Source organism: Sphaeramia orbicularis, chromosome 24 (genome assembly GCF_902148855.1).
Source record: "Sphaeramia orbicularis chromosome 24, fSphaOr1.1, whole genome shotgun sequence".
Classification (NCBI taxonomy): domain Eukaryota; kingdom Metazoa; phylum Chordata; class Actinopteri; order Kurtiformes; family Apogonidae; genus Sphaeramia; species Sphaeramia orbicularis.
The window spans coordinates 26,384,431-26,397,185 of NC_043979.1; the positions used below are offsets into that span (position 1 = coordinate 26,384,431).

Here is a 12,755-nt window from a genome sequence, read left to right on the forward strand (position 1 = left end):
TGATTTGCTGTCCCTGTAGATTCTCAGAGGTCATGTCACTGCCTCCATCCTCCCACTCCCTCATTTGTGATCAACGTACCAAAGGGAGGGGCCTCAAATTGAATGTGCATAGAAAAGCTCCCTACTGAGCTGTTTGTATTGATTTTAATGACCCTATGACCTTTTCTCAAAATGTTAAATGTCCAAATAATCATACAGTATCTCTCCTTCACATTCTTACACTGGTGAGCAGCTGTGAGTTAAGCAAACTTTCAGATGAAAAGAAAAAAAAAATACTATTGATCTTGAGAAACCTTCTGACCTGTCCTCTAGCAGATTAAACATTCGATGTTGAATGACCTGATCTTGAGTCGATAACACAATGTTTGTTGTGTGCCCTTGCAAGACAATCTATGGATGGTGTGGCTGGTGCTGTGACCTTTACCCTTGATCCTCCAGCAGAGAACACAGCTACTGGGAGAAGTCAGGTTTCAGAGAGTGTGATGAAAAAGCTTTTGGAAGTAAGGTGAGGCTTGATAGAGAGTGTGCAGATCATTGTGGATCAATGGGTTGTATGCAGGACTGTCACATTAAAGATTGGAATTCATGTTCCTGCCCCAGGTACTGGGAGCAACTGGGCTTAAGAGGCTACGAGTAAATATTTGTGGGTTGCAAAATAAGCCTAAAACACTCCAGTAACTGTAGTTTGAGAGGAAAAACTTAGATTTGCATTTTGTCTGAACACTGTATTACACCCATATTTGTTTTTAATTACAGCATAATATACTTTGTGTGAAATCAAATAATTAACATTTAAAGGGGTGATATTTTGCTTTTTTAAGTGAAATAATGCGTTTTAAAACATTTCCCTATGGTCTACATAAACTGTAAATGCTATGCTTGGGTCTGAATTCTTCATTAATTCAACTCCACAGGTCCATCTTCAACCCTATTTCTGAGTAATGACACCAGAAAGGTCGTTTTGAGCACTGGTCCTTTAAATGTAAATGAGTCACTTTACACCCCACCCCCTCGAGGTTGTTGACCATGCTTCTCTGTCCTGTTCAGCCACTTGTGTTTGTTAATACAACCAACAACTGAACGTTTTCTGTAACTGGCTCAAAGTTTGGACATACTGTATTTTCAGTATGGACTACAACCGCTGCTGCTGACAAACAATTATGGCGTACTTGTAGAAATGTTTGCTGGAAGTCTTGACCTTGTATGTGCAAATGTCGTGATGTAACTAGTTATAAATGTAACAAATTAAAAGGAATTAAAACGGGTTGTAGAAATCCACTTGATTTTTGCCCAAAATTAATATAAACATAGCTTTGCAGCACCTGGAAGGTTCAAATTCAAACTTTATGAACTAGTAGAGTCCACATACACAAACAAATGTACCAAAGACTAATGAAAGTGGGTTTAGCAAAATATGATCCCTTTAATGGAGGATTAACAGATACAGTTGTAGTCATGAGGTTATCTTGTACCTTCATCCAGCATTTCTCCATCTGTGCTGTGTTGGAGTCATCTTTCACCTTCAGGTAACACTCCACAGCTCGAGAATATTCACCCGACTGCTCCCACTCTCTTGCCTGTTCCAGGATGCCCTCCACACCGCTGAACCCCAAAAGAAATAAAGGAGCAGATTGCAGGGTTTGCAACAGCAGTCACAGACACCTTCAAACTTGCTGTAAATCTTAAACAACAAAGCGCTGATACTGAGTAGAAGAGCAACAGGGTAGTTAAGTTGGTTGGGAAAATAATGAAGATGTGCAGGAGTGATGCAGGAGTTGACATCTCACCTCTATTTGCCCTCACTCTCAGGGGAACATTCTTCACATCCATAAAACCACTTTCTTTGTGTGAAATACAACTTGAATTTGGGATATTTTCTGCAGAAACCATCTACCAAACAATTATTTGGTGAGTAAAAGATGCTTTTTCTTAGAGATTTCAACAAGTAATTACTTTATAACATGGCAGAGCAGACAGGAGGGGAAAATGCTATATGTTAGGACAAATAGCTTTCTAAAATCTGAAGATATTCTGTATTAAAAATGACAAAGAATCAAAATACATATTTGAGAAGCTAAAAGGTTTGGTGTTTTTGCTTGAAATATGATTAATATAGTATCAAAAGTTGCATCATTTTCTTTGATTTGCAATTTTATTTCTGAATACAGTTTCCAGAATGATTCCTTCTTATTCTTATTCTTATTCTCAGAACAAAAAACCCCATTAACCATCCAGTGGTTGTGAGCTAAAAGCCTGACAGAAATGGAGAGCCTTGCAGTTGACTAGAGCCTGAGCTGCAGAGTATGCAGGAATAATTCAGTGTTTTCTCACTTAAACCCTCTTCCTCGTTCGTTTCCAGTGGTAACTTTTGATGTTTTCCCCCCACGTCATTAAAGAGGGAGAAGCGATGGGAGGATGAGACCGGCATGCTGCTGGTTTGCAGGCTAATGAGCTATTCCCTGTTAGGAGTTTCAATTTGGGGATAACACATGAGCTGTGTTTTAATAAAGCATCAGACCGAACACTTTGTGCATACATTAAACTGGTGGGTTAAGGAGGACAGGCTGGATAATTATGGAATTAGATTAGTGTCAATATCATCAAACAAAACTTCTTAAAGGTACAATATGTAACATTTGCAAGAAATTTGGGTTGGAGTCTGGGTTGTGCTGGGAGTCGGTTGCTTGTTGGTGTTAGCGAACATCACTTCCAAGCTAATGGTAAAGGAATTATGCTATTTTTAGGATTCATTCATATGTTCTAAACAAAAAAGCAATTGATACATGTATTTTTTTTTCACATCACAGATTGTGCGTTTAAATATCAAACAAAAATAAGAATAGAACTCACTGAAGCTCATGCTATTAGTTCAACAAGCCAGTCTCTTTGCTATTCTTTGTGATACTTTCCATTTTGCACCAAATTCTGCATATTTTGTGGTGACTCACAATTTTCCCTTTTGGGCAAAGTAGAGGCAGCAAGGTGGAAATGTTAATCTGCACATGTGTGCAGTTTGCTATCAACACAGCTGCAGGATGGTGGCCTTTCCTTCTTCATGTAAAAGCCAAGTTTGAAAAAGCATTCATGAGCTAAGCAACAGTTTTCTAAATATAGGACATCTGATCACCCTAGATAAATCCTTCAAATAATTTGTCCATTTGCCCAAGATTGACCAGTGACAAAGAAGTAACAGGGACTAAAAAACACCAGGATAAATTTTGCAAAATTTTACAAGACCAATAGTTTCAAATCATTTGAGTGTGATTTTGTCAAAAACACATGTATATGCAGGTTATTTCTCAGTCAGTGCCCTTTGACCAAAGGACTGATGATGAGCTGGAGTTGGTCCCTGACCTTCAATGGCAGCTCACTGCTCCTAAAGTGCTAAATTGAATTCTAATGCTAGGCATTATGTGTCTAAAATGAGTAAAATGCAGAGACCGAACTTCCTTACAGGGATATAAAAGCAAGATGACCAGTGAGCATTATTCTTGACCAAATTCTATTTTTGTTTGATATTTAAGTAGTTTAAGTGTTTAATAATACTGACACACATCAGTATTATTAAACATAGGGATCATAATTGATTCTGTGGTTTCCATTTGGGTTTTTATGTAGTTTTTCACAAAGAAACTCAACATGTTAACAGAATATAACTCAAAACTAAGACTTCTAATTAGCATAAATGCTCCGTATAGATCAGATCTGACTCTTATAATGCATCTGTAAAAATGATACAATAAAAGTTTTTCTAGCTAAAAAACACTGTGAGACTGTAGACCAATAAAAAACATGTAAAAAACAGTCCTATTTGGTCTCTGGTCTTGATCTCACCGGACTCCCTTTTTGGCCGTCTCTTTCTCATATTCTTCCTGAAGCATTGACAGTTTGTTGGGGAGATATTCCTTACAGATTCTCATTGCATCACTCCACATGCCTGCATCCTGAGGAACAGAAACACAACCCAGAGGGAATAAATAAACTATGACAGCAGACTTAAGTACACATTTTATATGAACCATCTATCTTATACAAATTTCACACTTGAGGTGACTCAAACTTCTTTGGCAAAAAAAAGAAAAGCCTGTTTGTTTCCTCTGTTTACCTTGTAGTATTTTACTGTCAGTTCTGGTCTCTGGGCTCGGAGCAGGAACGCTTCAGCCTTCTGGAAATCTTTCTGTTCAAAGCAGAATTTGGCTTGGCCAACCAGAACCTCTGACACACTCTCTGGATCGTGGCTCTCAGCCACCCGCTGTGCATTGGCCCAGTCCTTGTTATGAACATACCTGGGATGGTTGACACACACAAACAGATACCCGAAAGCAACAAAAAACCCAAAAATATCAGCTTTTATAGCATTAAATCAAGTCCTGATTTAAAGTCACACCAACTAGTGGCTGTCAGCACAATGTTAACTATTCAACAAACAAAAAAATAAGTAAATAAAGTGGAAGTGCAGTCTGCCTGTGAGGTAGGAAATGTTTAAAAACTTATGGTGCACCTCGAGAAATGGTTCTCAGGTGTTTTGAGAATGTGAACTTAATGACCAAATGCTGTGGTAAGGTTGTTAAAGAGAGGTTGAGTCATGCTTCACTGCTAGATATAAAGGCTGATTTGGAGGAATCTCTGTCAAAACCAGGTGGATACTTTTCAGAAGATTTGCCAAGGCCATACATTTCTATTACAGCTCTGTTTTATACAGGTGAATACAAACGATTGTATGTGTTATGCAATTTTTGCTTTACAATACATGTGACTGATCCAATTCTTGGCCTTATGTGTCTTCACATCTACACTTGATAATCTCACATGAATGTGGACATTAACTACTGTAGATTAAACGTCCACAGTACTCACATAAACACGGCTTCTTTGGGTTTTCCTGCTTTGATGAATTCAACCTCAGCCTCAGGAAACTTGCCCTGGAAGACAAAACAGTGATATTTACTGTAACTGCTATTCGCTCATAAAGTATTTCATGTGACCAGACACATGAGCATGAGCTTTTACTTCTGATCAGTATCATTCATAAACAGAGATGCAGACTGATAGATATAGAACTATAAAAAAGTCAAATATGTTTCTGGTTTGTGGAAACAGCCATAAAATGAAGATGAGATGAAGAACAAATTGTGACAGTACGGTGATTTACAAGATTTTAAGTTTTACACAATTTTAGAATCAGGTTTATTACTGTCAAGGTAAACTAAGACAAAAATTATTAGCATTACTGAAAAAAACAAAAAAAAACAAAACTGATACAAAAATAAAAACACAAAAACTAAATAAAATTAACAATCCAACACAAAGTAAAATGAAATAGAACAGGAGGCAAAAGCAACTTTGTTTAAAGTAAACTACATAAATAAATAAAATGCTATAATATAATTTTAACTAAAATGGCTTTTCATTCAATGAGACAAACAATTTTGTAAATCATGGATGTCAGGCATTCATTCATCCTTTTTTTTTAAGTATTGCATCTGGCAATATTTTCCTCATGAAACATGGAAAAACTAAATAAAATGAATCAATTCAAGGTCAAGTCCTTAAAACAAAACTGAAATTACATGCATGATTATAACTAAAACTGAAATCAAAACCAACCTGAATGATTAAATAAAAACTAAAGAAAATTTAAACACTATAGTAATACTGGTTGTAATATTCATACCCACTATATGAAAAAGTAAGTAGTTATGGGATGAAGATTTGAGCTATTAAGAAAAAACATTTCCTTTGAAACCACTTATTACATACATACTGCAGTGGCCTGTGACAGTGGTGATTACTTTTCATTTTAGTGACATCTGGAGTGAAATAAAGTCTCTTCTCATTTGTTGATGTGGATTAAACAGAAGAACAGAGAGCAGCTGGTTAAGTGTCTGTACTGTGGCAGATTTACCTCATCCTCCAGGTAAATGGCATGTTTGAGGTGAATGTCTGGGATCTTGTCCTTAGATGCAAGGTGAGCCAGGTCAAAGGCAAAATCAAAAGAACTGGAGAGAAGAAGAAGATGAAGGGAACAAGTCAAGCTGTTGTTGTAATGGCTTATAGTAAAGTAAATATACTGCATGTGGGTTAATGGATGGATTTGAGAACCAGCAGGTGCCTCCTATGGGTGTTTTGTTCCAGTTTTGCAACAACACACTCTTCTTTTCCAGAACTAAAATGAGTCACAGACATTTGTGGAAGAAGTCGTCAGATCTGTTGGTGTGAAAATACTCTCCTACAACTAAAAGTCCTAAGCCTGCATCCAACACCTTAGTTACAGCTGCTGCTTCATAGGGTTTTTTTTAGCATCACTGGGGAAAAATTCTATAATTAGCTATCATCATATTATAATTCAAAGGGTCTGAGAGGACATGAGACTTCTGCATCTACTCCCACCATGTGTTTTTATTATGATGCCCTAATTTTGTCCAAACACTGGCGTTTTCAGACCTCTAGGCAGATTAAATATTTGATTGACAGTTATAATTACCAAACACTGATGAGATTTAGTCAGACATGATCTTGACACATGAGGAAGAAAATATGCATCCTTGTCTGGGAGCACAGAAGACACCCTTTTGTATGCTGTTCCTTGCCGAGTTAACCTGTTTAGCATTGACCACTGATGCTTTGATGATATGTTAAGGTACCTCCGCTCCGGAACACAAAAATAAAGCCACACTCATTGCAGCAAACTTTGAACCAGGATTTGAGATTTTCTTCAACACACAACTCTACTGCACGGATGAAAGGATTCATTTTTCCAAACAACATCAGCTCATGCATCTTTTGATTTGGCCTGAGAGGAGACAGGTGTAAAAGGAAGGTGTGTATTTTACAAGTCTGGTATTGTTTCTTCCCCCTTGATTTCAGCTCCAAACACTTAAAAAAAAAACAACAACTTTATTTACTGTATATAGCATTGTATAGAGCATAGCAAGTACCAAAAAAAGTGATTTAAAAGATAAAACTCATAAAGAAAAATAACTCAAGACAAAAATACAAAAAATCCATAATATAAGTATAATTACTGCTCATATTGACCAGTCACTTCAAAAACAATGACACTGTATAAAACCTAATCAAATAAACAAAACCCTATAAAAATTTTAAACGCTGGGTGTAAAAGTGGGTTTTAAGATAATGCGACTGTTTCCAACTTTCTGATTTCTTTGAAGTGAAACTACAAAATTGTTGGCATCAAAATCTGCTTATAGTATCAAAGGTAAAAGTGCAGAAGTGCCTTTTGCTTCATACTTTCTATTAATAATATTATCATACAAGTAGTTCTATAGCTGTCATACAAATGTTATGAAATAAAAAGTGCAATATATACCTGTAAGAGGCACTGGAATAGAAGTACAAAGCAGTAGAAAATGAAAATACTCAAGCACCGTACATGAATAAGTAGTACACATAGATCCACATACATGGGTGGTAAAATGTCTTCAGTAAGTATACAACTTAACTGTACAAAACTGCCTTCAGATTTGAGCTGACTAAACCCTGTGGTGCTGGTATATTAATATTAAATGATGTGTTGTTCGGTATATGTTGGGTCGATGTGTTGTTGTGCAGCTCACAAGTTATTGGAGGCGAATTCGATGGCGTATTCCAGCAAACCGAACTTGTTGAGCAGCTTCACAGCAGCCTCTCCACCCAGACTCCTGGCCCACAGGTAGGCCACCTGCTTCTGGGCGCTGGGTCCTCCATGGCTCTTAGCCACCTGACACATACATACACAGATGTTACTATTCTGTATTATTACGTAATCCCTCAGCAGCATCAATTACATGTCTTAGATGTTATGGCAATTCATGATATGTATTTGTAAGTTATGTGTACTTATGTAAGAAGACTACACATTTTTTTAATTTGGGTCTTAAGTACCCCTGGTATAGTACAATATACTACTGTCTTGTTTCCTTATTTTATACATTATTAGATAATATTTTCATGCATAAATTCTTTTTTATATATTACTGGAGGACCTTAACTTTCTATTAACAGAAGTTTTTTATACAACTCCTGGAAATCAACAGGACTGAGATTTTCATTTTTTTATATGCAGGATGTAATCAAAATCTTAAAAAAAAAAACAAAACATTTTTAAGACATGAGGGTAGATGGATTTTAACATCTGTTCATATCACTAACATGAGAACTGAGACTGATTTCCTTACATGCTTGATTTCATTATTTACAAATGAATGCAGGGATCTGTAGAACATCTGTACCACTAATTAACATCTGATTTATGTAATTAACTTTCCCCTAATGTTGTCAGATCCAAAATGGGTTAAAGAGCTGTTTTATTGGATCATTAGTTCTCATTGAAAAACACATAAAAATAATATAACATTCATTCATTCATTCTCATTCCTATCCCTGCTACCATCAGATGAAGGCGGGGTACACCCTGGATTTAAACTTTTCCAAATTAGGGTCAAGTCCACATAAAAAATGACATAAAAGATGCAACAAGGGGAAAATAATGTCAAAATAAAAGACACAACATCATTAAAATTATGAGGTAACCACAAAAACAACATCAAACGTATAACAAGAGTCAAAAACGATGTGACATTATGGCAATTGAAGACGGAATTTTGTACATTTGGGTCTCTAAGCGATAAGAAATTGTTTTTTATAGTCTTGTGTTGAAAACATTTGGGAACCACTATCCTTTATGAAAAATTTAATTGTTCATAAAACTCAACTGTAAAACACGCAGTTGCCAAAATCATTCACAAAGCAAACAAATCCAAAGCTAAAATACAAATAAAAACATTTCATTGCACTCATTTTGTGCACAAAACTCTGCAATACTGATGAAACTACCAGAGATTGTCTGCACATACCCGGTGTGCATCCTCCCACATGTCATTGACTCTGTACATGTGGACCGCTGCCTTCCACTCTTCAGCCTCCATGAAGTGGTACTCTGCCTCTGAGAACCTGGATTCAGCCTCCAACTCCTATGAGACACAAACATTTGAAAGCTACCTTTTAGTGTAAATGTAAAATCTGAAAACTAAAGCTACATCCAGCAGTTACTCTTGTATATTCTGTCAGATATGTTTAACAATTTAATTGAAAACTCTCACATGTCACCAGCTGGACCAGAGGAAAGTCCATCAGCTTATCAACTCTTCAAATACAGCTCTACTAAAAAATGCAGTGTGATTAAAAAAAAAAAAGCAAATTTGCCTCTGACAGGTAGTTTAGTACGGGTAAAAAGTGGCAGAAAATGGAGATACTCAAGTAAAGCATAAGCACATTAACTTCAGTACTTGAATAATGAGTATACACCGATCAGCCATAACATTAGGACCACTGACAGGTAAAGTGGGAAAATGTAACTGGAATCTCATTTTGGAAACTACAATATGAACAAGAGTAGGGATCTGAGCAACTCTGACAAGGGTGAAATTACAATAATCAAATCACTGGGTCAGAACATTCCCAGATCAGAATCAAAATCAGAATACTTTATTAATCCCAAGGGAAAATACCGTGTGTTATAGCTGCTCCATTCAAGTACAATAAAGTAGTGGGAAAGAAATTATCAATACAACAAAAAAAAGAAAAGAAAATATATACATATATATAAAGCTCTAGATATACAAACATATATACAGCACTGAATATATAAAACACTCTATTAAGACACAATTAGAACAGCAATTTGTACAATATCTACTAGACAATATATTATCAGTACAATAATCAAAGAAATGCACATAAATAAGTGTGCAAAAATATTGTTGTGTTATAAATAAGTGTGCAGTGTAGGATCTTGTTACATTCCCAATGTAAAGTGTTTAGTACCTACCGAAAGGATTTAAAGCCATTGAGCAACTATGGGAGCAGAACATTATTACCACCTGTAATAATATTCTGCTGTAATAATATTGCGTAGGTTCCCCTTTTTTCCACAAAAACAGGTCTGACCCGAGGCCTAGACCATTACAATACTGACCTGGTTAAAGTCACTCAGTTCTTTATGTTGCTTATTTTGCTGCTTCCAACACATCAGCTTTGAGGACTAAATGTTCACTTGTTGCCTAAAATATCTAACCTAGTGAAAGGTAACATTGTTATAAAATAATCAATATTATTACCACTTCTCCTGTCAGTGGTCAGAATGTTATGGCTGATCTGTGTATGTGCTGATCATTTGGCCACTGTGTGACTATAGTTGCACAAGCATCATACTACTTATATCTACTTGCATAATTTAAAATAAGAGATAACATGTTGAATTAAATAAAACTATGTAAAACTGTCTGTTCTGTTGGCTTCACTCTCTGTAATCAAACACTTTAGGGGGTTTGATGTACAAATGCGTGTTCCCTGATGAAGATAATCATCAGTCATCAGCAGAATCAGTTAAATTCACCTTGGCCAGGTGGAGGTGGGTCTCGGTCAGCAGGTCGGGGTGATGCTTAGCCACCAAGCGAATCACGTCATCAAACATTCGGTTCTTCTTGTACATGGTGATGGCGAGGTCAGGCTGCTTCACTGTGGCAAACAGCCTACGGGTGAACACACAGCAAAGTCAAAGCAGGTTCTGAACTGACCTTGTTTCAACACAGAACTAATGAAGAATGATCTCTGTTTTTGACGCTGCAGACAGCTATAAATATGTGCGTTTACCTTTCAGCCTCCTGAAACTTCTCGTCTCGTTCCAGCTCCTGTGCTCTGCTGACGTACAGAGCCATGACCTCCTCCTCTGTCATGCACTTCACTGCCAACTGCCAACAAAACAAACCACATTTGATAACGGGAGCATTATTTCATGTCTCTCTTTCTAAGAACTGATATTATCATCATTCACTGTGACTCATTTATAGCCAAGAATACATTCCTAACTTCTGCACTTTAGATGTTTATGTAATGAAAAAACTGTCATTGTAGAGCCTGATTAAGATTTAATTCAAATATATGAAACTATTCAGAGGCCCAAAGTAAACTGTATGGTGGATTTGTATTATAAATGCACGCATGAATTGATAGAAACAGATATTAAAAAAAAACATGTGCTTCCCAAGTGGATGTAACCTACGTAAGGGCTTTACTATAACTATTGAACAGAAACATAAATGAGTTTTAATACTTAGACGTTGTCTTGGAGGTTTAGTGCACATAGTGGGAAAGTATCCAAAATTATCAAGACTATTTGTTTTCATTAGTAGGAAGCAGTGTATACCCCAAAAATAATCATAATCAAACAGAGTGAGTCGGTGCATTTATAAACCAATGTGTGTCAGTTGTACTGACCTTATGTGCCTCCTCCCAGCGTCCTGCAGTCGTGTACATGTCTATAGCATCTTTAATGTGACCTCCTTTGACATACAGCTGCTCTGCCACCTACAGGCCACAAAGAAGAAAATTATACATGACACACACTCAGAAAATAGAATTACAATGGGAATATCATTTGCTCATGTGTCAAGAAATGTGAGGACTGAATATTATCAAGCTTATTTGAGCTTTAGGTGGTCTTTGTTACTCTGAGCCATTATACCTGTTTCTCCCCGTTATCTAGACCAGGGGACTAAAAAGAGTTTTAGTTCAGGGGCCACATACAGCTCAATATGATCTCAAATGTGCTGAACCAGTAAATAATAACTGTGAAAAATTTAAATTACATTATGAAAATGTTTACATCCACAAAGTATCCTTTAAAAATGGGAATAACATGAACAACCATGGACAACCTGCAATTTATTAAGTAAAATAAGCACAATTATGCCTCAGCCTATCCTTTACATGTGTGCATTATAACTTACAGATCACAGTAGAGCTACAAAGGCACAAAACATTTAGTAACAGGAATAATATTGTTAGAATTGCTTTTACCTCTGTTAAGACATTTCATATTGTTTATATTTCTTCAGGCTGTTCACATTTTTGTGAAAGGATAGTTTGTAAATGTAAACATTTTCATCTGATTTTACTTTTTTACACTAAACCAAAAAGAAAAGCTTGAGAGTTTTTATATCTTATTATGACAGTATTTTACTGGTCTGACCCACCTGAGATCAAGTTGGGCTATATGTGGCCCCTAATCTAAAATGATTTTGACATCCTTGTTAATATCATCAGGATAATTTTTGTATTCACAAATTCATCCCACGGGCCAGATCGGACCCTTTGGTGGGCTGGTTTTGGCTCACGGGTCGTTTGTGTGTTTGACACTCCTGATCTAGACTGTATTCCTAAACTAAAAAGCTGTAGAATGTACATAGGTCCACATTAAAATATAAACACAAGCAGCATTAGCATTCAACGTAAACATTAACATCTGTTCATGCATATATAATATTCATACCTTTTTTGTACTTGTACATTATGCTCCTTCTGTGTGGTACAGCACGTGAAATTTCACTGTACCCGAGTATAATGACAATAAACGTCATTGTGATTGTTTTAATCCACTAAAGGATCCCAACGCATTCACATACTGTGGAAATTCTATTCTCCCATCGGTGATAAGCATTATCAAATTGACTTTTTCCACAGTGAATGAATATTTTAGTGTGTTTGATGTATAAATTTGAATACTGTGCAGTCTTGGTTCTGCTGCATCATCTTTCCACCGCATTCACAGGTGTGTTCTGTCTTTATTGTTTTTAGCTGGCAGTGAATTTAACTTTCCTGCAACTTCCACAAGTTGGAGACCAAAGTGCTTGTTATCTTAATTACTTTCTGTGAATATGCCCATAGAGCAAACAGACTGAAATAGCTTGCTATTT

General features: G+C 36.4%; 2 protein-coding genes and 1 long non-coding RNA gene across 3 annotated transcripts in view; 1 reads left to right on the forward strand and 2 right to left on the reverse strand.

Moving 5' to 3' along the window:
- Positions 1-674, reverse strand: part of LOC115414734 (mitochondrial peptide methionine sulfoxide reductase-like) — a 70,889-nt gene extending 70,215 nt beyond the window's left edge. The window contains exon 1 of the mRNA XM_030128013.1: positions 669-674. The gene's annotated coding sequence lies outside the window, so the exon portion shown is untranslated. The remainder of the gene's footprint in view (positions 1-668) is intronic.
- ift172 (intraflagellar transport 172) overlaps positions 1-12,755 on the reverse strand; it is a 57,476-nt gene that overhangs the window by 9,270 nt on the left and 35,451 nt on the right. The window contains exons 26-35 of the mRNA XM_030128011.1: positions 11,278-11,367; positions 10,654-10,751; positions 10,397-10,532; positions 8,856-8,972; positions 7,578-7,720; positions 5,906-5,999; positions 4,858-4,922; positions 4,106-4,286; positions 3,835-3,944; positions 1,473-1,602 (exon numbers count right to left, since the gene is read on the reverse strand). Of these exons, the coding sequence (XP_029983871.1) occupies positions 1,473-1,602; positions 3,835-3,944; positions 4,106-4,286; positions 4,858-4,922; positions 5,906-5,999; positions 7,578-7,720; positions 8,856-8,972; positions 10,397-10,532; positions 10,654-10,751; positions 11,278-11,367 (1,164 nt within the window). The remainder of the gene's footprint in view (positions 1-1,472; positions 1,603-3,834; positions 3,945-4,105; positions 4,287-4,857; positions 4,923-5,905; positions 6,000-7,577; positions 7,721-8,855; positions 8,973-10,396; positions 10,533-10,653; positions 10,752-11,277; positions 11,368-12,755) is intronic.
- On the forward strand, positions 292-10,134 carry LOC115414735 (uncharacterized). Its single transcript, XR_003934711.1, has 3 exons — positions 292-303; positions 5,874-5,876; positions 9,960-10,134. It is a non-coding gene; the product is annotated as an uncharacterized LOC115414735 (long non-coding RNA).